Raw genomic sequence first — 24180 nt, 5'->3', positions numbered from 1 at the left:
CCATTGCTCAAAAGTTGATTTTGGTGTTGTTGCATGAAGAAAAGGCTAGGTATTTCTACTTCACTCAATACAAGACCTGAAAGCAATGTGTGATGTAAAACTAAGTAAGACAGACTTGAAAGATTGAGCTGTAAATATTATTCCGTACTAACATACTTGACCACTAGTAGAGAAACCATATTGGATGAGAATAAGATTAGACGTGCTTTTGACTTAACCACATCTTCCCATGGGCTTAGAACTCCAATGTCAGAACTAAAGTGGCAGATGGATTCTTGAAGTTACTAGCCCAATCAGAGACATGGTAAGTGTGGATATTTGGCAGCCCCACAGGAAGACGTGGATTTCTGGAACCTTCAGGGAGCTTCACTATGACCTTGTGGGGTGGCGTGGTATCTAATACAACTGTGAAGCTTGATTGGCTCATTGAACTGATTGGACAATAACAGTCATGCCCCTTTGAAACATTGCAAGTTTAAGGGGAAAAACTTGAACGAGGGTGATGTCTGTTGCTCTTGCAGAGAGCCAACACGGAAATGATCGATTAAGTAATTGCTATACTGTATTCATCCTATAATTCTAAGTGCTATCTCAGTGATATGTTTACATACTAATGTAGTAATTAGGAGCAGGAATAAGTCATTCAAAAAGATGTAGCAATTCTGATTTAAACCTCAAATATGCATTCTTGCCTCCTTGATAACCTTACTAAACAAGAAAATATCTGACTCTATCTTAAAAATCTCAATGATACTACCTCCACCGCCTGTTCAGGAGGAGAGTTCCAAAGACTTGACTCTCTGAGAAAAAACATTTCACTAATCTCTGTTTTAAATGGGTGACCCTTGATTGTTAAATAGTGACCCCTAGTTATAGATTCTTTGAGGTAACATTCACATCTATCCTGTCAAGAAGAGTCCTTAGGATTTTCTGTGTCTCAATCAGTTTGTCTCCTACTCTTCTAAATTCGAGCGAATACAAGGCTAAAGTACCAAAATGAGCAACTTCACATGTTCTCTCATTATATCCCATTTGCCACTTCTTTAACTGCTCATTTAATCTATCTGTACCTTTTTATAACCTTTTCACAATGGATAGCTTGTTTTCCTCCCTATCTTTGTGTCCTCAGACTTGGCAACCATACCTTTCATCCTTGCATCTAAATATTTACAGAAGAGTGTTAAGGTGAAGGGCGCTGAGGGCAGTGAAATCTGGCAGTGCTGCAAAATTGGACTTAATAAAGTATGTACTCAACTTAATTCTTGCAGATTGTGTGGTAGATGCAGGTGACCGAGTTCCCACCACACATGGGAAAACCTTTAGATGACAGGAATGCATCTTGATGCAGCTACCCCTATTTTTTGAACATCCACCATTTACAAATCTGCCATCATGGGTCTGAGAAAATTCAGCCCTCAACCTCTAGGATTGTCTTACTGAAGTACTTGGGAGCTGCCAGATACAGTTTAGACAACAGGAAAAAAAAATGGGGAAAAATTTAAGGAAAATTATCTGTTGGGATCAAATGCTGCCTTTGAGGCCTTTTGCCTTTGTTGCTGGGAAATGATGTTACTGTTTTTAAAATCAAATGAAGGACAAAGTAGTGCTAGTTATGCTAAAGTGTCTCCACCTGTGTCACAGCATGGTAATTTGAATAGAAACAATGTATAGGGGCCAGTTTAAAGGCAGGAGAACAACATTAATTCATAAAAGTCATTCGGAAAACTGGTGTAGATAGATGGGGCAGAATGACCTCCTCTGCTATAACAATCCAGTGATTCAGTAGAGGCTGTATACTTGAATATTAAGAAGATTTTCAATAAATGCCACACAAACTGTCAACAACACAACATAGACTCATGGAATCCGAGGGCGGATGTTAGCATGGATTGGTTAATGTGCAGGAAACAGAAAATAGGATTAAATGGGACCTTTTCAAATTGGCAGTCTGTGATTACTGGAGTGCCATAAGGATACATGCAGGTAATACAGCTATTTACAGCCTATATTACTGATTGACATGTCCAAATTTGCTGACATTAAAAGCTAAGTGAGCATGCAAGTTGCGAGACGGACACAGAAGTTGCAGTGTTACATTTCTAGGTTGAGTAAGTGAGTAACAAGGTGTCTGATGGAGTGTAGGTAGGGAAGTGTGAACTTATTCACTCAAGGTCATAAGTATACAAAAGCAGAATATTTTTGAAAATGCATAAACCTTGTAAATATTGATGTTTAGAAATGCATGGGCGTACTTGTACCAGAAACACAACTAAGATGTAGCAAGCAATCTGAAGACAAACAGATTGTTAATCTTTATTGCAAGGAGATGAAAATAAAAGAATAAAGATGTTTAGCCAGAATTGTGCAGAACTTTGGTGTGACCACACCAGGAATAATGCATATAATTTTGGACTCTGTATTTAAGGAAAGATATACTTGCATGGAGACAATGCAATGAAGATTCGTTATACTGATCTCTGTAATGACTAAAAATCTGTAAACAAATGACATTCTGTAGGGCCTCATAGGGTAAATACTGAGTATTTTTATTCTCTGGCTACAGAATCTAGAGCAAAGGGCACACACTCAGTTCAAGGTGTTGATAATTTAGAGCTGAGATGAGAAGCAATTTATTTGCTCAAGAGTTATCATCTTTGGTATTCTTTAGAGTTGATGTTGTGCAATCATTGAATATATTTAGGACCAATAGTTTTTTTAGACTTAAGAAAATTAAAGGATATAGATCGAATAATGGAGTTAAAACCAAAGGTCAGTCGTGCTCATTTTGAATAGGACAGCAGATTCAACTGCTGTTTTTTGTTTTCATATTCTTATTTCAGTTATTGGAGCCACTGCCCCCTTTTTTTGTCTCAAGCATAGGTCCTTGACTTTCCAAGTTTTGTGATCTCCCCTTCCAGTGAGAAAAACAGGGAGATAGAAATGTTTAGAATAATGAGAGGAGAGAAGGATGAAATTTGTGTACATCATCTGTGAGGCATAGGACAATAGATGGAAGCTATATATGAGTGTTGGTGACTCAGATGGGGATCTGCCTCCAAAGACAGCATTAAGCGTAAATGTAAGGTGTTGACTTAAGAATATTATGCCAGTGAGAATGATGGCCTTGGAGCCTGGCAGTGTTATATAACTCATCTGATATGCCCTCTTGAGTTCTCAAGCAGATCAGAATGGCCACAGAACTGCTGTTCACTGTCTCAGTCAATTCCATTTATACCTGATTGGTTATTCTCATCCTTCTAGCCATTGAAGAGAGCAGCTCCCTTGATTGGATCTCCATGAAAAAGTAGGAGTCCTAGGTGTCAATCATTTCAGATTTTTTTGCCAGTAAATACAGTTGCATATAAGATCACTGTATAAAATAGTTCAATACAATGCTCTTCCTGATACTATGCTCCAACCCAGACATCAGTTATAAGGGATGGGCAATAAATGCTGCTCTAGCCCGTGATGACCTCCCATCAAGGAATAAATTTAAAAAAAAACACCATAGAGGTTTAACAATCACAGGATGTTAAACTGCTTCAAGTTAACGAGGTTCCTAGCAGGACAGGACCAGGCAAGGTTTATCTGACGATGATTGCTTGTAGGCTCTTGCTGGGCTGTTTGAACAGTAACTAGATGATAGGACTAGATTTCCTTATATGAAATTAGCTGGGGAACAAGAAGCATGTAAGGAACGTCTGCCCAGCTAATCTTGACTCCTTCTGAAGAAACACTCTCTCATTGAGTTCAGGGTGAACCTATATGGTTTTCTGAAAAGTGATTGAAGAAACTTCTCAAGACAGTATTTCCTGAGCACTCTGTGTCTGCCAAAATTCCAGAGATAACCATGCATGATTAGAGACTTGACCACATATCAGAATACCAGGGTAAAAATCTTTAGAACGTTCCGTGCATTATCTTTTTTCTCTTCACGAATAACACCAGAAGTCTTTAATTTCAAAGAGAGAAATCTGCTTATTTTTCTCTTTTTTCCTGAAACCTGTGTTTGTGCTCATGCATATTGCAGGTGATTTACACACATGGATGTAGGCTTGCTCGCTGAGCTGGAAGGTTCGTTTTCAGATGTTTTGTCACCATACTAGGTAACATCATCAGTGAGCCTCTGGATGAAGCGCTGGTGGCATGGCCCGCTTTCTGTTTATGCATATAGTTTTCCTTGGGTTGGTGTATCAATTTCTGTGGCGATGTCATTTCCTGTGGTGATGTCATTTTCTGTTCTTTTTCTCAGGGGGTGGTAAATGGGATCCAAGTCAATGTGTTTGTTGATAGAGTTCCGGTTGAAATGTCATGCTTCTAGGAATTCTCATATATGTGTCTGTTTGACTTGTCCTAGGATGGATGTGGTGTCCTTCCTCATCTGTATGTAAGGATACTAGTGAGAGTGGGTCATGTCTTTTTGTGGCTTGTTGATGTTCATGTATCCTAGTGGCTAGTTTTCTTCCTGTTTGTCCAATGTGTTTGCTACAGTTTTTGCAAAGTATTTTGTAAAATACATTCGTTTTCTTTGTTATGTGTATAGGGTCTTTCAAGTTCATTAGCTGCTGTTTTAGTGTGTTGGTGGATTTATTGCTACCATGATGCCAAGAGGTCTGAGTAGTTTGGCAGTCATTTCTGAGATGTCTTTGGTGTAGGGGAGGGTGGCGAGGGTTTCTGGACGTGTTTCGTCTGCTTTTTGGGGTTTGTTGCTAAGAAATCGGCGGACTGTGTTCATTGGGTACCCATTCTTTTGAATACACTGTATAGGTAATTTTCCTCTGCACCACGTAGTTCCTCTGTGCTGCAGTGTGTGGTGGCTTATTGAATTAATGTTCAAATGCAGCTTCATTTGTAGGTATTGGGATGATTATTTCTGGAGTTCAGTATTTGGTCAGTATGTGTTGTTTTCCTGTAGCAATCATCCCAACACCCACAACGAAGCTGCGTTAGAACATTATTTCAACGAGCCACCACACACTGCAATGTAGAGGAACTACGCAGGACAGAGGAAAATCACCTATATAGTGTATTCAAAAAGAACGGGTACCCAATGAACACAGTCTGCCGATTTCTCAGCAACAAACCCCAAAAAGCAGACAAAACACGTCCAGAAAAATAGCCACTGTCCCCTACATCAAAGACATCTCAGAAATGACTTCCAGACCACTCAGACCTCTTGGCATTATGGTAGCCCATGAACAAACTAAAACAGCAGCTAATGAACTTGAAAGACCCTATACAGACAACAAACAAAACTAATGTCATTTATAAAATATCTTGCAAGAACTGTAACAAACATCGCATTGAACAAACAGGCAGAAAACTAGCCACCAGGATACATGAACATCAACAAGCCACAAAAAGACATGACCCACTCTCACTAGTATCCTTACATATAGATAAGGAAGGACAACACATCCATTCTAGGACAAGCCAAACAGAGACCGCATAAGAACTCCTAGAAGCGTGGCATTCCAACTGGAACTCTTAAGAACAAAAACATTGATTTGGGTCCCATTTACTACCCCCGAGAGAGAACAGGAAATGATGTCACTGCAGGAAATGACATCACCAACCAAAGGAAATCTAAACACATAAACAGAAAGCGGGCCATTCCACCAGTGCTTCATCTGGAGGCTCACTGACAATATTAACTAGTATATGACGAAACGTTTGAAAATGAATCTTCCAGCTCAGCGAGCAAATCTACATCTAGAACCTCAACCTTAGCTACAAATCTTCTCAAAACTCACTAATGGACAAACATTTATAATTCCATATTATCAACTGTGTATATTAACCAGTCATTGTATCTTCATTGAATAATTCCTCTTTTGACAGTAAGCCAATAATTGCATTTAGTAAAGAAACCTGCTTAAAAGCTCTTTTTATTTAAAATCTGATATAGATAAGGTAGTTAGTTGCCATTTTTGTAAAGGGGAAATATTTTATATTTATTTGTTGAGTAGTAAGATTAGAGCAATAATGCACTTCACCAGTTCTGTCATATTACAGTCCACTTTAAATGGGAAATGCTCAGCTGCATTTCTCATAGGTAGCCAATACGTGTCAAAAAGGTATATTCACTGGACTGAGATTGGACACACTCATCATGCATTGGAACTTCACAAAAGTGTTCAAACAATCTTTAGAATTGGATTTAAAATTATATTCCATTGGTAAAAGGCCAATGTGAGCATGTATTATTCAGTATTGCTGCGCTTTATGTAAAAACTACAGTGTGTTTATAAGTTTATGCCTTCTGCCACAATGCCTTTTGTATTTTCCGTGGAAACAAGCCTTTCAGGCCAAATGATCATTATTTACCACATGGACAGTGGTCCAGTGCCCTTTCGCCCCATTTCCTTTGGTCGCTCATCTAACCTAACTTTTAATTGTTCGTCAGGTATGTTTTCAATTATTAACTTGTGGTCTCTAAGCATCAAATTTGTTTTGTTCAAGATTCTTATTGTTTTGATCTGATGGATCTTTATAGCGCACCCCTGTTTTGAATAACTTTCTAACATGAGAAGAGAATAAGAAATTATGGGAACTATCATAGTGCATAGATCTGATCTGATTTTGGGGTTGGTTTAAAAAAAATGCTAAGCTCCAGTAATGTAGAATGGTTGATATTAACATTATGACTTGTTAGAGAAACAAACCCCACTGCACTCATTGCATTGCACCTGTTTTGTATTTTTTTAGGTTTATAGTGCTTTCTGTGGTTCTCTTTGGCCTAACATACAGCCCTCAAGAGCAGTGCTCGCTCAACCTGGTTGATCATGGCAGGGGTTACTTGGGCATTCTCATTGCCTGTGTGATATCTGAGGCTGCTATAATCTGGCTTAGTATGCGAGGAAGTATCCTTTACACAGAGCCACGAGATTCGATGCAGTACATTCTGTACATCCGTATGGGTAAGATGTGAGATTTACTGTGAGATTTTGCATGTGTGTTAAAAGTTGCTGTCTTTGAACTTCAACTATAATACTTTGTGATATCAACAACAACAGAATGACTAAGACTCCCAAAGTGAATAGAATGCCTTTTCGTAATTGTTTGTTTCTGATGTTTATACATTTCGGTTACATGGCCATTGTTGTTCATATGCATATATTCACCAGTAACGTGTACAAGTAAATTAACCTGAATGGAATTGGACAAAGCTTGAAATTTAGTCCTCGGATTTCTTTCATGGCAGTCATTGTAGATGAAACTCACTGTAGTGTTAAGTTTCCAACTACTAAAATTGAGGCATTGGTATATTTTGTTCCATTCATCAGTTAGAGATTGAAATTTGTCTGTGGCATTTGTGCTATAGGCAGTATCAGCCCTGCCACCCATCAACATTTAGTGCCTAATATTCAATTCCATTAGATATATCCATTATTGGCCTCTTCATCGCCACAGACTGAGAAAAACTTCTCCCCATTAATTCAGATTTTAAGATTGATAAACCATTACAAGTGTGAAAATGCATCATCTGAAATATATTCAGTGCAATGGATGGCTTGTCATGACCCTGAGCTCCAGTTAACATTGAGTAATCAATAGTGGATAGCACCCTTAATATCTTAGGCTTGATCCTTGGGGAGATAAAAAAGAACCTTCATCTTAGGCTGTTTCCCTGCAGTACAAGAACCCAGCTATATAATTGGTGGAGGTCAGTTGAATCATGCATCTTGCACCGAGAATGCAGCAAAACAATCTGTTCTTGGGGCTTCTATAGCTTCTGAAGGAAAATTAAATGTTAACAGGGCTGCGAGTTGCTGCAGTTGAATGTCCTTTTGTATTGCCCTTCATGTCGACGGAAATATTTGGCTTTCATCTTCTCAGTATGAGGCGACGTGCATAAAGTGCCTGTTGAGATAGTGGGTGCAGTATATTATTATAATTAAACAACAGTGCGCTGTCAGTCTAGTGCTGATCTTATAGTAGTTACATCACTCAGCAAAATCAAGCATCATTTTAAAAAAATTTACTAACATCCACCCCACACCCCCTAAAAAAAAGAAAAGCAGACATATCTCAATCGTTTTGCTTCGGTATTTAGCAGGGAAGTAGAACTGTTAGACATGACATTGAGTTAAGCACTAAGTTAAGTGCTTTAAAAAGCTTTTGTAAGTGTTGAATAAATTAATTAGAAAGAGATAAGAGACATTACTACATAGATTTAATAATTTGTTAGGAAAGAAGGTGCAATTCCAGAGGACTGAAGGCAAGCTAACGTAATCTTATATTGGCAAAGGGGCACAGAACATGCCTAGGGCATTATAGTCCAGCCAGCTTAACATTGTTGGTAGGCACAATATTGGAATCTGTACTCAAGGAGAAAATAGAGTATTATAGAGTTAGAGGAGGAGGGCGGGTGGGAGTCACTACAGTTGTAGAGTCTCGGGTTTAGCTGCCTTGCAGATACATATGGTCACTGCTTCCCTTCACGGCTGCCCATCTGGTCCTTGTCACTTCCTCCGCTGCTCCCGCTCATCTGGAAGAGCATGGTTTGATTAAATCAGTCAACACGGCTTTGTGAGGGGCAGGTCATGCCTCACAAACCTTATCGAGTTCTTTGAGGATGTGACTAGAAAAGTTGATGAGGGTCGAGCTATGGATGTGGTGTATATGGACTTCAGCAAGGCAGTTGATAAGGTTCCCCATTGTAGGCTCATTCAGAAGGTCAGGAGGAATGGGATACAGGGGAATTTAGCTGTCTGTATACAGAATTGGCTGGCCAACAGAAGACAGCGAGTGGTAGTAGAAGGAAAATATTCTGCCTGGAAGTCTGTGGTGAGTGGTGTTCCACAGGGCTCTGTCCTTGGGCCTCTACTGTTTGTAATTTTTATTAGTGGCTTAGATAAGGGGATTGAAGGATGGGTCAGCAAGTTTGCAGACGACACAAAGATTGGAGGTGTCGTTGACAGTATAGAGGGCTGTTGTAGGCTGCAGCGGGACGTTGACAGGATGCTGAGATGTGGCAGATGGAGTTCAACCTGGATAAATGCGAGGTGATGCATTTTGGAAGGTCGAATTTGAAAGCTGAGTACAGGATTAAGGATAGGATTCTTGGCAGTGTGGAGGAACAGAGGGATCTTGGTGTGCAGGTACATAGATTCCTTAAGATGGCCACCCAAGTGGACAGGGTTATTAAGAAAGCACATGGTGTTTTGGCTTTCATTAACAGGGGGATCGAGTTTAAGAGTCGGGAGATCTTGTTGCAGCTCCATAAAACTTTGGTTAGACCACACTTGGAATACTGCGTCCAGTTCTGGTTGCCCTATTATAGGAAAGACGTGGATGCTTTGGAGAGGGTTCAGAGGAGGTTTACCAGGATGCTGCCTGGACTGGAGGGCTTATCTTATGAAGAGAGGTTAACTGAGCTCGAACTTTTTTCATTGGAGAAAAGGAGGAGGAGAGGGGACCTAATTGAGGTATACCAAGATAATGTGAGGCATATATAGAGTCGATAACCAGAGACTATTTCCCAGGGCAGAAATGGCTAACACGAGGGGTCATAGTTTTAAGCTGGTTGGAGGAAAGTATAGAGGGGATGTCAGAGGCGGGTTCTTTACACAGAGAGTTGTGAGAACATGGAATGCGTCCCCAGCAGCAGTTGTGGAAGCAAGGTCATTGGGACATTTAAGAGACTGCTGGACATGCATATGGTCACAGAAATTTGAGGGTGCATACATGAGGATCAATGGTCGGCACAACATCGTGGGCTGAAGCACCTGTTCTGTGCTGTACTGTTCTAACCTGTTTCACTACAGGTTAATAAGACCAGCGAGAAAGCAAGGGTAACCATTGTATATTTCTAGGGGAAAATGATTGGCAAGTAGGAAGGTTGTGTTAAGCACAGGAAAACCTGGCTAAACCACATGGACTACTTCATGTAGTTCAGGCTGCTATTTTGTATGAAGGATATACAGACATTTGAGAGGATGCAGAGAAAGTTTGCGGGGCTGATAATAAAAATGTGTATACATATCAAAAATGCACAACAGATTAGGGAAAAAAATGCAGAGGTTGACCTAATAGAGGTCTTTAAAATTACAAAAGTTTTAGGTAGAATTAATAGAACAGAATGTTTTCACTTGCAGGAAATGATGACTATAAGTCATCACCTAATTTGGTAATTGAAAGGTCTAATAGGGAATTCAAAAGAAAGTTCTTCCTCCGAAGAGTGATGAGAATGCGGAACCCATGATCATGTGTACAAGGAGGGGTTGAAGTGGATAATATAGATGCGTTTAAGGAGAAGTTAGACTAGCATAAGAGGGGAAAGAGAACAGAGGATTGCAGAAGTCTATTTAAGTGAGGGAAAATGTGAGGCGGCTGCAAAATCATCATGAATATGGTATCAGGAATTGACAGGCAGAAGCCATTCCTGTCCATGAGGAGGTTGATGATAAAAAGACACCAATTTAAAGAGATAAAATAACCAAGGACAACATGAGGACGGACCTTTTTAGAGAATCAGTGGTTAGGAACCGAAATGCATTGTTTGAGAGTGTGGTGCAGATAGGTTCAGTCATGGCTTTAAAAATATATTAAACAATTAAATGAAGGGAAAAGAATGATCGGGCTGCGGAAAAAGGTGTGGGAGTGGTATGATTTGCATTTTGAAAACCTTCGTGGACGCAACAAGCCTACTGGTCTATTTTTGTAGAGTACCAAATCTTTGTATTTTTGTAGAGAGGCACATGTTAGATCTAACTTATTATGGACCCCTAATTATCCTCAAAAGGTGATTGGCTTTTTTATTTAAACCATATAGTTCATTCTGTGATGCATTTATGGTGTTCCTATAGTAACTGTTATCTCAAGCTTTTGCAAATCTCTTATCGCTTCTTTGTAGGTATTATTGGCACTGTTTCATGCCTGATCAATGATGAAGGGAGCAGTCACAGGAACCCAATCAATGATCATTGTTCTATCAGATACAGATTGACTTACTATGTATTTTGGAGAAGTTTATTGGTTTTGTATTTCAAACCATCCTGTTCTAAACTTGTAAACTATATCTGGCAGGATTTGTTTCATGTGCATTGTTCAAATACATTCCTTTTTAGTCATTAAATTCAACCAAAGATTTAAGCATTCTGTGTTATAGACAAAAGAGAAAGGAAAGAACATTATATTTTCAAAGGTTTGATTGGGATGGCAATGCAATAGCTGCAGAAACAAGTTATTTGTAACAGAGACTAGTTTTGCAACCTATTCTAATGCTCAACAATTATGCTGTAACCTCAGATTGACAGTATGAATTAGATGCAGTGATTGATTTTTTTTCCAGTTAAATAATTCGGTACTAAATTGTCTGTATATGTACTTATAAGTAAAAGTATGCCTCTTTGAAAAAAGAACATAATCGAGTTGCTTGGCTGTTTTTTTCTTGCAGCAATTGTGCTAATAGAATTTGCATACGCAATCATAGGAATTGTCTGGTTAGTGCGGTACTACCACTCCTGTAATGACACTACTGCAAAGAACGTTACCTTGGGTGAGTACAGACTGCGAGTATACATTCCGTTAATGAGCAGTATCCTTTCTCACACAATGCCCTGAGTGAATAGTTCTGCTGATCAGCCTTCAAAATTCATGTATTCATGAAAATGAACAAACACTCTTGATTTTTCTCGCATTGTGTTTTTGATCTTTTTGTTGCAGACAGGACCAAATATTTTTCATTTTCTGTAATTCTCCTGTAAATGCATATTGGCCTTGATCTGTTCCCTCATTCTACTATTGCAACAAGCCTGAATCAGCTAATCACCTGATTTAGTTTACCCTTTTCCTAATGTGTAAAACTTTAATTTTCTTTGAAACAATGTATGGAGAAATATAGGCTTGATTTTAGACATCAGCATGTCTCAGAGTCCTAAATTGTTTACAACTCTCGATCCTTGGTTAATGCCAGCCTTTTATCTCTATTTCTAATCTAATATACTTCTGAGATACTGATTATCCTTTGGTTTAGAGACATCTGGAGTCATAGAAATGTACAGCATGGAAACAGACCCTTTGGTCCAACCTGTCCATGCCGACCAGATATCCCACCCAATCTAGTCCCACCTGCCAGCACCTGGCCCATATCCCTCCAAACCCTTCCTATTCATATACCCATCCAAATGCCTCTTAAATGTTGCAATTGTACTAGCCTCCACCACATCCTCTGGCAGCTCATTCCATACATGTACCACCCTCTGCGTGAAAAAGTTGCCCCTTCGGTCTCTTTTATATCTTTCCCCTCTCACCCTAAACCTATGCCCTCTAGTTCTGGATTCCCCAGGGAAAAGACTGTCTATTTATCCTATCCATGCCCCTCATAACTTTGTAAACCTCCATAAGGTCACCCCTCAGTCTTCAACTCTCCAGGGAAAACAGCCCCAGCCTGTTCAGCCTCTCCCCAGAGCTCAAATCCTCCAACCCTGGCAACATCCTTGTAAATCTTTTCTGAACCCTTTCAAGTTTCACAACATCTTTTCGATAGGAAGCAGACCAGAATTGCACGCAATATTCCAACAGTGGCCTAACCAATGTCCTGTACAGCCGCAACATGACCTCCCAACTCCTGTACTCAATACTCTGACCAATAAAGGAAAGCATACCAAACGCCGCCTCCTCTATCCTATCTACCTGCGACTCCACTTTCAAGGAGCTATGAACCTGCACTCCAAGGTCTCTTCGTTCAGCAACACTCCCTAGGATCTTACCATTAAGTGTATAAGTCCTGCTAAAATTTGCTTTCCCAAAATGTAGCACCTTGCATTTATCTGAATTAAACTCCATCTGCCACTTCTCAGCCCATTGGCCCATTTGGTCCAGATCCTGTTGTAATCTGATGTAACCCTCTTTGCTGTCCACTACACCTCCGATTTTGGTGTCATCTGCAAACTTACTAACTGTACCTCTTATGCTGGCATCCAAATCATTTATGTAAATAACAAAAAGTAGAGGACCCAGCATTGATCCTTGTGGCACTCTACTGGTCACAGGCCTCCAGTCTGCCTTGCAATGTAGGTTTATGGAAGTTGAGACTATTCCGGTTTCCTCCTTACCTGAAATGGACCTTCGGACAAGGCGATAATATGATAGCTCCTTAAGAATGGAAGCAAGAGTAAACCATTCAACCTTTTGAGCCATCTCTACCATTCAGTATGATTTTGGCTTTTAACTGGTATTTAACTGAATTGTCTGAATGTTTTTCCCTATCCCTAAATTCACTGAAAGACCAGATGTTGTTCTATGTCAGTCTTACGTATATTCAATAGTGGAGCAAGTTTCTGGGGTAATTAATTCCAAAGGTACACAACTCTTGCCATGAAGGAATTTTTCTACACTTCAGTTTTAAATGCCTCTTAAGCTGAACACCTCCGTGTTCTAGATTCCACACCAGGGAGAACAGCTTCTTAGTGTCTATCATATCCCAGTCACTTCAGATACAAGATCACCTAAATCTACAGAGTACAACTCTCTTGTGCCATGAACCAATGTACTGACTTCTTATTTTTGTACTCAGTCTCTTCGCAAGAAAACCAGCATATCGCTTGTCTACTAAATTGTTCGCTGTACCTGCATGCTAACTTACTGCGTTGATTGTCCATATTCCCTAAACCCCTCAGAACATGAATACTTACAAATTTCTTATCCTGATTTCAGCTCCTTACTGACAGTCTTGGCTGCAGCATGGGAGCAATATATATATATGGATCATTCCTGATGAGGAAAGACAGCATACCCACAGCAACAGCAGAGACAACATCATGAGCTTTTGCACTTCCACACAGAATTAGTGACTGGCTGCTTGGAGATCAGGGTGACTCTGAGGAGTTGTGTGATGACTCGAGGAACAATGAGACAGAAGTTCTCTTGTGCAAATAATTAGGTTGCTGAAAATGTAGTTCATGTGCCTTGATACATCTTTTCAAGGTACCTTTCGATAAGTTGCATTGAGCATCTACAGAATGATTATGCGTTTTAGCAATTCTGAAAACAACAATGTATCCTGTTAGATCCGCTTGAACATAATACAATACCCAAACAAATATAACAAAATATGACACCAAGTCACAAGAAGAGATATTGGTTCAGATTTTCAAAACCTGGTCAAAGAGAAATGTTTTAAGGGGTGTCTTAGAAGGGGAAAGCATTGTAGAGAGGCAGAGAGTTGTACAGATGTCACTCCAAAGAGTAGGATATAAGCTGAAAGCACAGATATCAATGATGGATCAATTAATATTGGAGAGTTTTGTGATGGAGATGTTTCCAGGGATATTGAGGAGCAAAGTCATGAAATGGTCTGAAAATGAGAATGACATTTTTAATATCAAAAGTTGCTTGAACTGGAGCCTGTGTCAGTCAGTGAGCACAAGGGTACTGGTGATTGGATTGTGATGTAAGTTAGCACATGGACAGCAAAATTTTGAATGAGTTTGATTAATGTAGATGTGGGAGACCAACCAAGATTGTGTTAGAACTGACAAACTTGGAGGTAGAAAAGGCTCCCTTAAATGGACAGAAAGGCGGAATTTCTTCTCTTAGGGTAGTGAGTTTGTGTAATTCTTCAGCTGAGAGGCTGTATAGGTGAGTCACAAAATATATTCAAGGCTGAGGTGGACATACTTTTGATTAACAAGGTGATCAAGAGTTATGAGGTAAAGTGGAGTTGAGGATTGTCAGGTCAGCAATAATCTCATTGAATGGGGGAACAAAGGCAATAGGTCAAATGGCTTGCATCTACTCCTAAATCTATGGTCTTATATTCTTGTATACATTTGCTCACTCTGGATGACATATTATTTACATCCTGGAATCAAACCTGAAAGCAGCCAATGGCAGTCTATGCCTGCAGGGGAATGTTTCTGGGGCGAAGTTGCTGCATGTGGCACTAATCGATTATTGCCATGGTTATGGAGTGAAATTTCTGTTCTTTGGGCAATATTAGATTTGGTAAGCCAATCTTTGAATACCTAATAAATTAGCTTGTACATTCTGTTCTACACATCGTAAATTTCTCATGATTTATGAATCAGTCACTGAAGTCTAAAACTTTTAACACAAAATATAATGCTTCAAAACACCATGTACTCAATATATTTAACTAATTTAGCATTTCTAAATTATTCTCAAGACTGCAACTTCTACTTATTCAGAAGTAATAGTTTTATTTTTGATTAATGCATCAGTTTTACATTTCAATGAATGTTGAGTAATGCTGATTGCTTTAACAGTTACGTAGGACATGACATGTAAATAACAAATCTATGGTAAAAGGAAAAGGCTAATTTGGGACCACAGAGGAGATTAAGCTAGGAGGCAAGGATTGAGTTGAGGTACTAAAGTGAGTACTTTGCATCAGTCTTGAAATGAGATGAAATGCTGCCAAAGTCACAATGATAGAGATGGCAGCTGATCAGAAATTGTAAAGGCTTAAATTGATAAAGAGCAAATATGTGAGGGTGTTGGCTGTGCTTAAGGTTGATAAATAGTAAAAGCTGGATGAGTATTTTCTGAGGATAATGAGTGGATTAAGGGTGAAAATTGTGTTGACATGGACCAAAATCTTTGAATGCTTTTGTTATATAAGGTGATGCTGGGTAAGTACAGAATTGCAAATGATTTCCCCTTGTTGAACCATGTGCAGAATTAAACTTTGGAAATAGCTTTTATCCTATGGGGCGAAAGTTTTGTAAATGATGATTCAAAACAAAGTAAAAGTCACTGGACAAATATGGATTAATTTAAGAATGCCATTATGGCTTTTTAAAGATCAAATCATGTTTACCTTGCTTGATTAAGTTTTTTAATGATGTAACGAGGAAAACTGATCAGGATTATGACATTGATGTGTTTCTGCTTTGTAATGTTTGTCATTATTTCCACATCTGACTGGATTGTGCACATCCTTTTCACTTTTTTTCAAGTCATCAGGTTGTACATGCAGCATAAGTGTATTTTGGAGAGTAGGGATTGAGTTCTTGTTTTCCTGTGAGGGTTTGCTTTGCTTCAACTGCCTGAATTATTGTACTTGTGGAGGCATTTTGACAAACTTAGAATTTAAGGGTGGCACTGAAGTCTTTGTGGATAGATCTGTTGGATTTTGGTGGCGAGTCCATCGTTGAGTATCACCTTATTGATTCTGGTATAGATGGAAAATCCCCTTCTTTCAAGACTCAGTTTCCACCTTTACTTTGGCAAGATGGATGATGAAATATTCTGCATATGCCAGCAAACTTGTTTTTTTTCAGAGCAGTAGGTGTTGTGATATGCTGTATTCCACTTTCCTAGTCCTCTGACCAGCTGTAGAAATTCAGTTCTGAAGTTTATTGGCTGACTTTCTTGACTTTTCACTTTCTCTACTCTGCAAATCAGATGTCATTTAGTACAAATCTCTATGCCTAAGTTTGAACAGCTCTGGTTTAGAATCTCATAAAAGGTTTTAGTGATTTTTCTCTCCGTATTTACTGGCTTGGATTGAGAATTAGTTATCAGACAGGAACAGTAGGAAACAATAGTTCAGTTTTGGAGTGGAAGGCAAATAGGATGCCATAGGGATAACTGTTTGGACTCCAGCTGTTCACAATAAACTCTCATGATTTGGATGAGGAAATTGAACATAATTTTTCCAAATGATAATGCAAAACAAGGTGAGAGAGTCAGTGTTGAGGAGGACATAAAGACCAGTGAGTGGGCAAATATATGACAGATGAAGTACAACATGGATAGATGTGAATTTGTCCATTTTTGTAGGAAAAACAGAATGGCACGATATTAATCAAATGGTGGTATTTTGGGAATGGTTAATGTACAATGAGACCTGAGTGTACTTGTACATAATATATTGAAAGCAAGCAGACAGACAGGTGCAAAAAGCAGTTAAGATTAATAGTATGTTGGATTAAGGAGTCGAGTTTTCAGTTGGCTTCCCATGAGGAGTTTACATTTTGCAGTGATGTTAACTGACAGCCAAGGAAAGCAAGTTGGATGTAAGACCAAAAGGTGTAGGAAAAGAAGTAGGCCATCCAGCTCATAGAGTCCAGAATGCTATTCAATGAGATCATGGCTTGTCTGATAATCCTGAACTCCACTCTACTGCCTTCTCGCCATAACCCTTGATTCCCTTTGATTAAAAATCTGTCAATCTCATTGAATTGAATATACTTAATGATCCAGCCTCAATGGCCTTTTGTGGTATAGAATTCTAGATGCACTACCTCTAAAAAGGAAAAAAAAAAGCCTCCATCTCTGTCTTAAATAGGTAAAACCCCTACTCTGACATTGTAACCTTTGGTCTGAGATAGTATGTTGTCTTTCATTGTAAGGGGGTTTGAGTGTATGAGCAAGGTCATCTTTTTGCAGGTAGACATGAACTTAGTGAGATCGTGCCTTAAATATTATGTGCAACTTTGATCTCCTTGAAGAAAATGTATAGTTGCCAAATAGGTAGTCACAGTTTCACCAGACTGATTCTTGGAATGGCAGGTTTGTCACATGAAGAGATTGGATACATTGTCTGTATTCACTTGAGTTCAGAAGAATGAGAGGGGAGCTCATTGAAGTTTGTAGAATTCTGACTGGACAGACTAGATGCAGGGATGATATTTCCCCTGGCTGAAGGAGTCCAGAACAAGAGGACAGAGACTCTGATACATGATAAGCCATTTTGAGCTTAGATGAGAATTTCTTCACTCAGCGGATGGTAAACCTGTGGATTTCTGTACCACAGAAGGCAGTGGAAGTGAAGTCATGGAATATACATCAAAAATAAATACATTTCTAGAAGCTGTGTGTCAGGGCAATGGAGTGAGAATGAGAATATGGTGTTGAGGTAGAGATCAGCCATGACCATATTGAATAGTGGAGCAGACTTAGTGGGCTGAATTGCCTATTCATACTCCCTTTTTAATGTTTTTTTTATGTCTTCTATATTGAAGGGTTACATTCAGTTGCCCTGTGAGTTTGAATTCTGTACCTCTGGTCCAGGTAGTTATTGATTGAAGAGAGTCTTTTCTCCAACCCCAGTTTAATAGCAGTATTAATTGAAATTTTTGCACCTGTCTAATGTAATGCTGATCTTATTTCCCTCACGCAAGGAATGAGCATTCCAGTTACTTCCACTTGATTCCTTGATGCCTATAATGAAAGGCATCTTAATATCAATGCTCTCTTTGATTTCTGGCAGCTTGACACCTATTAATGTCTTTTTACTTATTCTGTGCAGGTTTCTTGTTGCGACACGTAGCTTGGGCATAATCGTTTTCCTGGTACTCAGCCAATTCAGAGATGCAGTTTCTGCCTCTGTGCTATTTTCGTTATGCCCAATTCTCTTTTTAGGCTTAACACATTTCACTCTGATTTTATGATATAGTTCTCCATATCATCCCAAAACACCAAATGAATTTGCTTACTGACCTCAATATGTCTGATGAATTGAATTGGCTTAGTTAAAGGTAAATCATCATCAGAATGGAGGTGGTGAGGTGATGTTTCATCTAATATTCTGACAACTTTTTCCTGGTTTTATTATTGAGCTACTATATTCCCTATTCTCTCCAAATCATTGCTAAAAGCATTAATGCATTCCACTGTGCTGGATATCTTATTAAGTTTAGTTCACATGACAATGATGTATTTTGCAGATTAAAGTAAATATCAAATGCATGTATTATTGCCCATTCATAACACTTCCTTCAAATCTTTGTCTGACTAGGAAATTTATCTGCTTCAACCTGTTGCATACTGCAGTGCACTGACCATCTCACTGTACACCTTTGCAGTGAGGCCAGATAGTGCAATACTTTGTAAATCTTAGGCATCAATTCAGTCACACTTCTAGTTGTTTGGGGCCTGTTACCTAATCAAAATTTTTTTTGTTAATGGAAAATATGTTTCCATATTATTCTTTCACTTTTTGCCACATATAATATTCTTGAAGAATATATAGGCCTGATAAGGTAAAGAAAATGTGAATTTTATTCATGAAATATCATACTGTGGCTTCATCTTGCTGTAAGGCTACAGGAAAATGCAAATCTTTGACATTAAAACTCTCCCTGTGGTGGTGTATGCTGTCTTTTTAGCATATTACACTTATTAAAATCATTCATAGAATATGGTTATCATTGGTGAGTCAGCATTCATTGTCCATCCCGTAAAAGGTGGTGGCGGGCTGTTTTTGAACTCCTGTAGCCCACACTAAAGGGGTAGCTGGATTGATATGAGGAAGGAAGTTGCAGGGTTTTGACCCAAACTTGGTGAAGAATGATGTTATATAATTCAATGCCAGGAAGACGTGTGGTTCCAAGAGAGCTGATAGGTGGTGATGTTCCCATGCATCTGTTGCACTGTCCTGACAGGCGGTAGAAGTCACAGGTTTGGAAAATGCTGTCAGAGGACCCTTGAGTTACTGCAATGCATTTTGGAGACAATGCACACTGTTGTCACTGTGTATCAGTAGGGAATTTTGAATGCTGTGAATGGAGTACCAGTCGAGTGGGCTTCTTTGTCCTGAATGATATTGAACTTCATAAGTATTATTGCAGCTGCAGTCATCTACGCTAGTGTGTAGTATACTGTTACATCCCTGACTTGGATCATGTGAATGGTGGACATGATTTGAGGAGACAGGAGTAAGTTACTTGCTGCAGCATTACTATTTTATGACCTGTTCTTGTAGATGCTGTATTCATGTGACTGTTCTAATTAAGTAGCTTATACTGCAAATATGTGAAAAAAAATCAGCAGGCAATGAATCCATATATGAAAAATAAAAAGCAAAATGTTGAATCAAACTGTAACATTGTTAAAGCAGTATGCAAACAGTTTATACCAATGTTCTGACTTCTGTCTGCTTCTAGGAATTGTAACCTGTAATTGGGTCGTTATTCTGAGCGTCTGTATAACAGTAATGTGCGTCTTCGACAGAACAGGCAGAACATTTGTGAAACTTCGGGCAACCAAACGGCGTCAACGCAACCTCAGAACTTACAATTTACGGTATAAAGGAATAGTTCATAATTTTCTAACTTGGGTACCTTGTGGTGCACGTCTGGAAGCTGGTTGTATAAAGTATCACTTTTGCAGAAAGAAAATTGTAGTCAGTCCCATTCCAGATGGAGCTTTTCTACATTATAGCAGTTGCTAGGCTTTGTGAGATAGAACTTAGAATGTAGATCATTACAGCGCAGTACAGGCCCTTCGGCCCTTGATGTTGCGCCGATCTGTTAAACCAATCTGAAGCCCATCTAACCTACACTATTCCATTATCATTCATATATTTATCCAATGACCATTTTAATGCTCTTAAAGTTGGTGAGTCTACCATTGTTGCAGGCAGGGCGTTCCACACACTTACTACTCTCTGAGTAAGAACCTACCTCTGACATCTGTTCTGTATCTGTCACCCCTCAATTTAAAGCTATATCCCCTTGTGCTAGCCATCACCATCTGAGGAAAAAAGCTCTCACTGTCCACCCTATCTATTCTTCTGTGCATCTTGTATGCCTCTATTAAGTCACCTCTCACAAAAACAGTCTCAAATCCTTCAGCTTTTCCTCATAAGACCTTCTCTCCATACCAGACAATATCCTAGTAAATCTCCTCTACACCCTTTCCAGTGCTTCCACATCCTTCCTTTAATGAGGCAACCAAAACTGTACGCAATATTCCAAGTGCAGCCACTCCAGAGTTTTGTACAGCTGCTACATGACCTCATGGTTCCAAAACTCAATCCCTCTACCAAAAAAAGCTAACACAATATCCTCTACATCCATCATTGACAGAAAGCTGAATGGATCCTTTTATATAATCCTGTTTTGAAAAGGTGTGATGACTTAATGAGACAGTTAGCAACAATGATGTCATCTCAGAGTTCCTGCTTTTTTTTGTCTCAACTTTTCTCTTTGTACATGGGGCAATTAAAATTAATTTAAATAAAAATAAATTCCTGTTTCTGACCTATCATTAACGGTTGCATATGCATGGAAGGCACTTGTGGCACAGTGGTGGTGTTCCTATCTCTGAGCCCGGAGGCCAGGGTTCAAGTCCCATGTGCTTCACTTGTATGTAAGAACATTTCTGAGTAGATTGATTTTAAAAAAAAAGTTGCTGCACTCCACTAGAATATGAAGTGACAACTTCTGCAGTAGCAGGAATTGGAGACAGCAGTTGATCAAGGTAAATAGAAGTTTGAGCCCTTTTGTAACACAGTGATTGAGTGGTAGAAAACCTGGGTTTAAGTCTCACCTGCAATAGAGGTAACTAATAACATCTCTGGATAGGTTGATTAGAAAAACAGGTTATCAGCTCAATTTGGCTTAGTCATACAGCATAGAAACAGGCCCCTTTAGCCCACCATGCCTATGCTGACCAACAAACACTAAACTACATTACACTCATTTACCTGCCCTTGGTCTATAGTCTTAGAATAATAATATTTGGTTTCATCAATAATTCAGCTGATAAAAATTTAAAAATGTTTAGGTTCTAAAGTCTGTACTGAGTTAACAGATCTCAGACTAGATGCAGCAATACCACTGGCAAAGTAAGGATCAGCTTTTTGAAAATCTTGTTTCTGCTGTCTATCCATTGACTTAATTGTGAAGAGCATTTGTGTACCGACAACAATTGAAGACCGGAAAGTGATAGCATTGCTTTGTTAAATGTTCCACATGCACTGGTCACCCATCAGAGATGCACACATTTCAAATTTGTACCTGATGAACAGGATTTGGCTGAGGTGGTAGAAAATGGTCAGTGTTGGAACTATATCCCAGCTTGAATTAATATTTATGAGAATTGGGAGAACAAAAGCTGAAAGATTATTCAAGGACTAATATTGTTGCCATTAATGAATTGAGCAAATCTTAGTTTTTGGCAAGGGAATCTTGTGAAGAATATGAGGAGACGTTCATTAAAATAATTACTAAACATTGGCTCTGAATGGCCTCATGCCTGCACACCTAGAAACTGTCATATTTGTTGAAGTTGTTAGAAATTATCTGCAACCTCCTTTAATTCATGTTTAGAGGCATGTGTTAGTAATTCCCAACATGTCAGCTTGCAAGGCTGACCAAAGGCTTAAAGTTACCAGATCAAAAAAAAAGTGGAATACTGAATGTCTGTTTCAAAATGTATTTCATGTGGCTTTTATTAATTTGCATTAATATCATTGACTCTTAAATCCATATGCTGTGGTCTAACAAGCTACTCACTTCAAAGGTAGTTAAGGTTTGACAACAAACATTGCTAGCAACACCCACATCTTAAGACAGAATAAAATAAAGATCCTGTAGTGGAGCTTGAAATCATGTCCTTCTGACAGAGCTGGCGATGAAGTCAGATTGCATTTAGACCATCTCACCTGTGAAGGTAAGAAATTAAACTAGCAGTGCAATGGATCATAAACCATTTATCATTGAAGGTCCAGATTTTTGCTGTGGAATTCACAGGTAACAGCCTAAACAGCATAAAAAAAAGCTTGCGCCAGTGATAAATTTAGAACTTTCTGAAGGGAAATGTGAGTACTGAAGTCAAGAAATATATAGTATTCTCTGGCAGGAGCTAGAGCATCTTTCGATAAATTGAATTTTAGATTCTTTATCTGTTACTTTTTTTTGCATTTTGTAGCCTACACTTTTGCCATTTAATCTAAAAATAATTTATCTTGGATTACAGGAATGAAAAGGTAACCGACCACTTTAATACATTACAGGATCCAGAAAATCTAACCCCAGATATATCTTGTTAATTTATAAAATAAATCACAATAATTCTAAATAAGTTTGAATCTGATTTCACAAGACAAAACTCAAATCAGTGATAAAGGTTCATTATTATCTGGAAACCTGGGTGCTAACGTGGAGGTACCATGTACAGCTTCAAGTTGGATTTTTTTATTTCTATACTGCTCATTAAGGGCAGAGATAATTTTACTTTCATTTTTCATCTGTCTGTGAATGGTAGCATGGTGTCAGATGTTTGTTGTTATATGCATTTTTAATAAAAGCTTACATACAATTCGAGGTGAATAGTTCAGTATATTAGGAAAAAGGCAGAAGAAAGAAAAATCTGCAGCAGTCCAGTATCACAGGATGACAGAACATGCAGGAAATCAGGCAGCTTGTGTAGATTCAGTTGGAGTGAAAGATGCTTCAGTTTAGCGGTCTCCAAAGCAGTTAGGAGTGGGATAAATCAGTGAATCTAGCAAATCAGCAAGTCAGTGTTTGTGGACACAAGATAATGAAGGTCGAAAGCCAAGGAGATAAGACTAATTATTAAACCCCTGAAAATCTAACAGTATGGAAAACCCATGTGTTTGATCTGCAATTGCTTAAAACTTGGGTATCTGTAAGATTGTTGTTGAGAGTAAAAGGGTTGTCTTTTTGTTTCTGATATTTGTAATAAGTCTATTTTAATATGTAGTGTTAATTTGGAGGTGCCAGTGTTGGACTGGGGTAGACAAAGATAGCTGCGCCTGATGAAAGAGCAGCGCTCCATAAGCTTGTGCTTCCGAATAAACCTGTTGGACTATACCTTGGTGTTGTAATTTTTACATATGTAGTGTAGCATTGCTCTTGTTTTTTCTTTTGTGTAATGACTGTTTAGTTTGTTAAAAATCCATTGGCACCTCTTGTGATTATGTTTAAGTGACTGACCACCACTGTTGACAAGTATCAAAATTGAGATTTATGATCTGTTTAGCCAAGTCTCATTCTGGAGTCTGAACTGTTCTGTATTACCAGAATGAAATGGGGATCTAACGCCAGTCAATTACTTTTAGTGCCAATTAAATGCATGCCAATACAAATATGCAAGTGTGAGAAAAGAGACTTTGAGTTTGGCATTGTATCTGTTGTTGCAGTCTGTTAAACTAGATTTCATCCTGGGATTTGACACGTCCAGTATTGCCAAAAACTGTGATTTTAACAAGAGTCAGCTGGTCCCTGATTGCATGGCATATTTGAAGCAGACATCAAATTTGGATAAGCCAAATTAGCTATTTTAATAAGCTTTTAGTTCCAATTAGCTTCTGGAGGGATAACTGTGAACTAATGACATTGAACCAAAACCTAATAGAAGATTAAGCTCTAATGAATGGACACATATGACAGTAAAATTTAAAATATTGAGTTTTCAACTGTTCATTGAGATTAGAAATTGCCTTCAGCAAGGTTATCA

General features: G+C 38.7%; 1 protein-coding gene across 6 annotated transcripts in view; it reads left to right on the top strand.

Annotated features, from left to right (window-relative positions):
• Positions 1–24180, top strand: part of dagla (diacylglycerol lipase, alpha) — a 388180-nt gene that overhangs the window by 256192 nt on the left and 107808 nt on the right. For all 6 annotated transcript variants that reach the window (XM_043706006.1, XM_043706009.1, XM_043706007.1 and 3 more), the window contains 3 exons: positions 6709–6920; positions 11402–11503; positions 19860–19998. In XM_043706006.1, coding sequence (XP_043561941.1) covers positions 6709–6920; positions 11402–11503; positions 19860–19998 — 453 coding nt within the window. The remainder of the gene's footprint in view (positions 1–6708; positions 6921–11401; positions 11504–19859; positions 19999–24180) is intronic.

The sequence above is a fragment of the Chiloscyllium plagiosum genome, chromosome 16, assembly GCF_004010195.1.
Source record: "Chiloscyllium plagiosum isolate BGI_BamShark_2017 chromosome 16, ASM401019v2, whole genome shotgun sequence".
Lineage (NCBI taxonomy): Eukaryota > Metazoa > Chordata > Chondrichthyes > Orectolobiformes > Hemiscylliidae > Chiloscyllium > Chiloscyllium plagiosum.
This window is presented reverse-complemented; position numbering and strand designations above follow the sequence as displayed.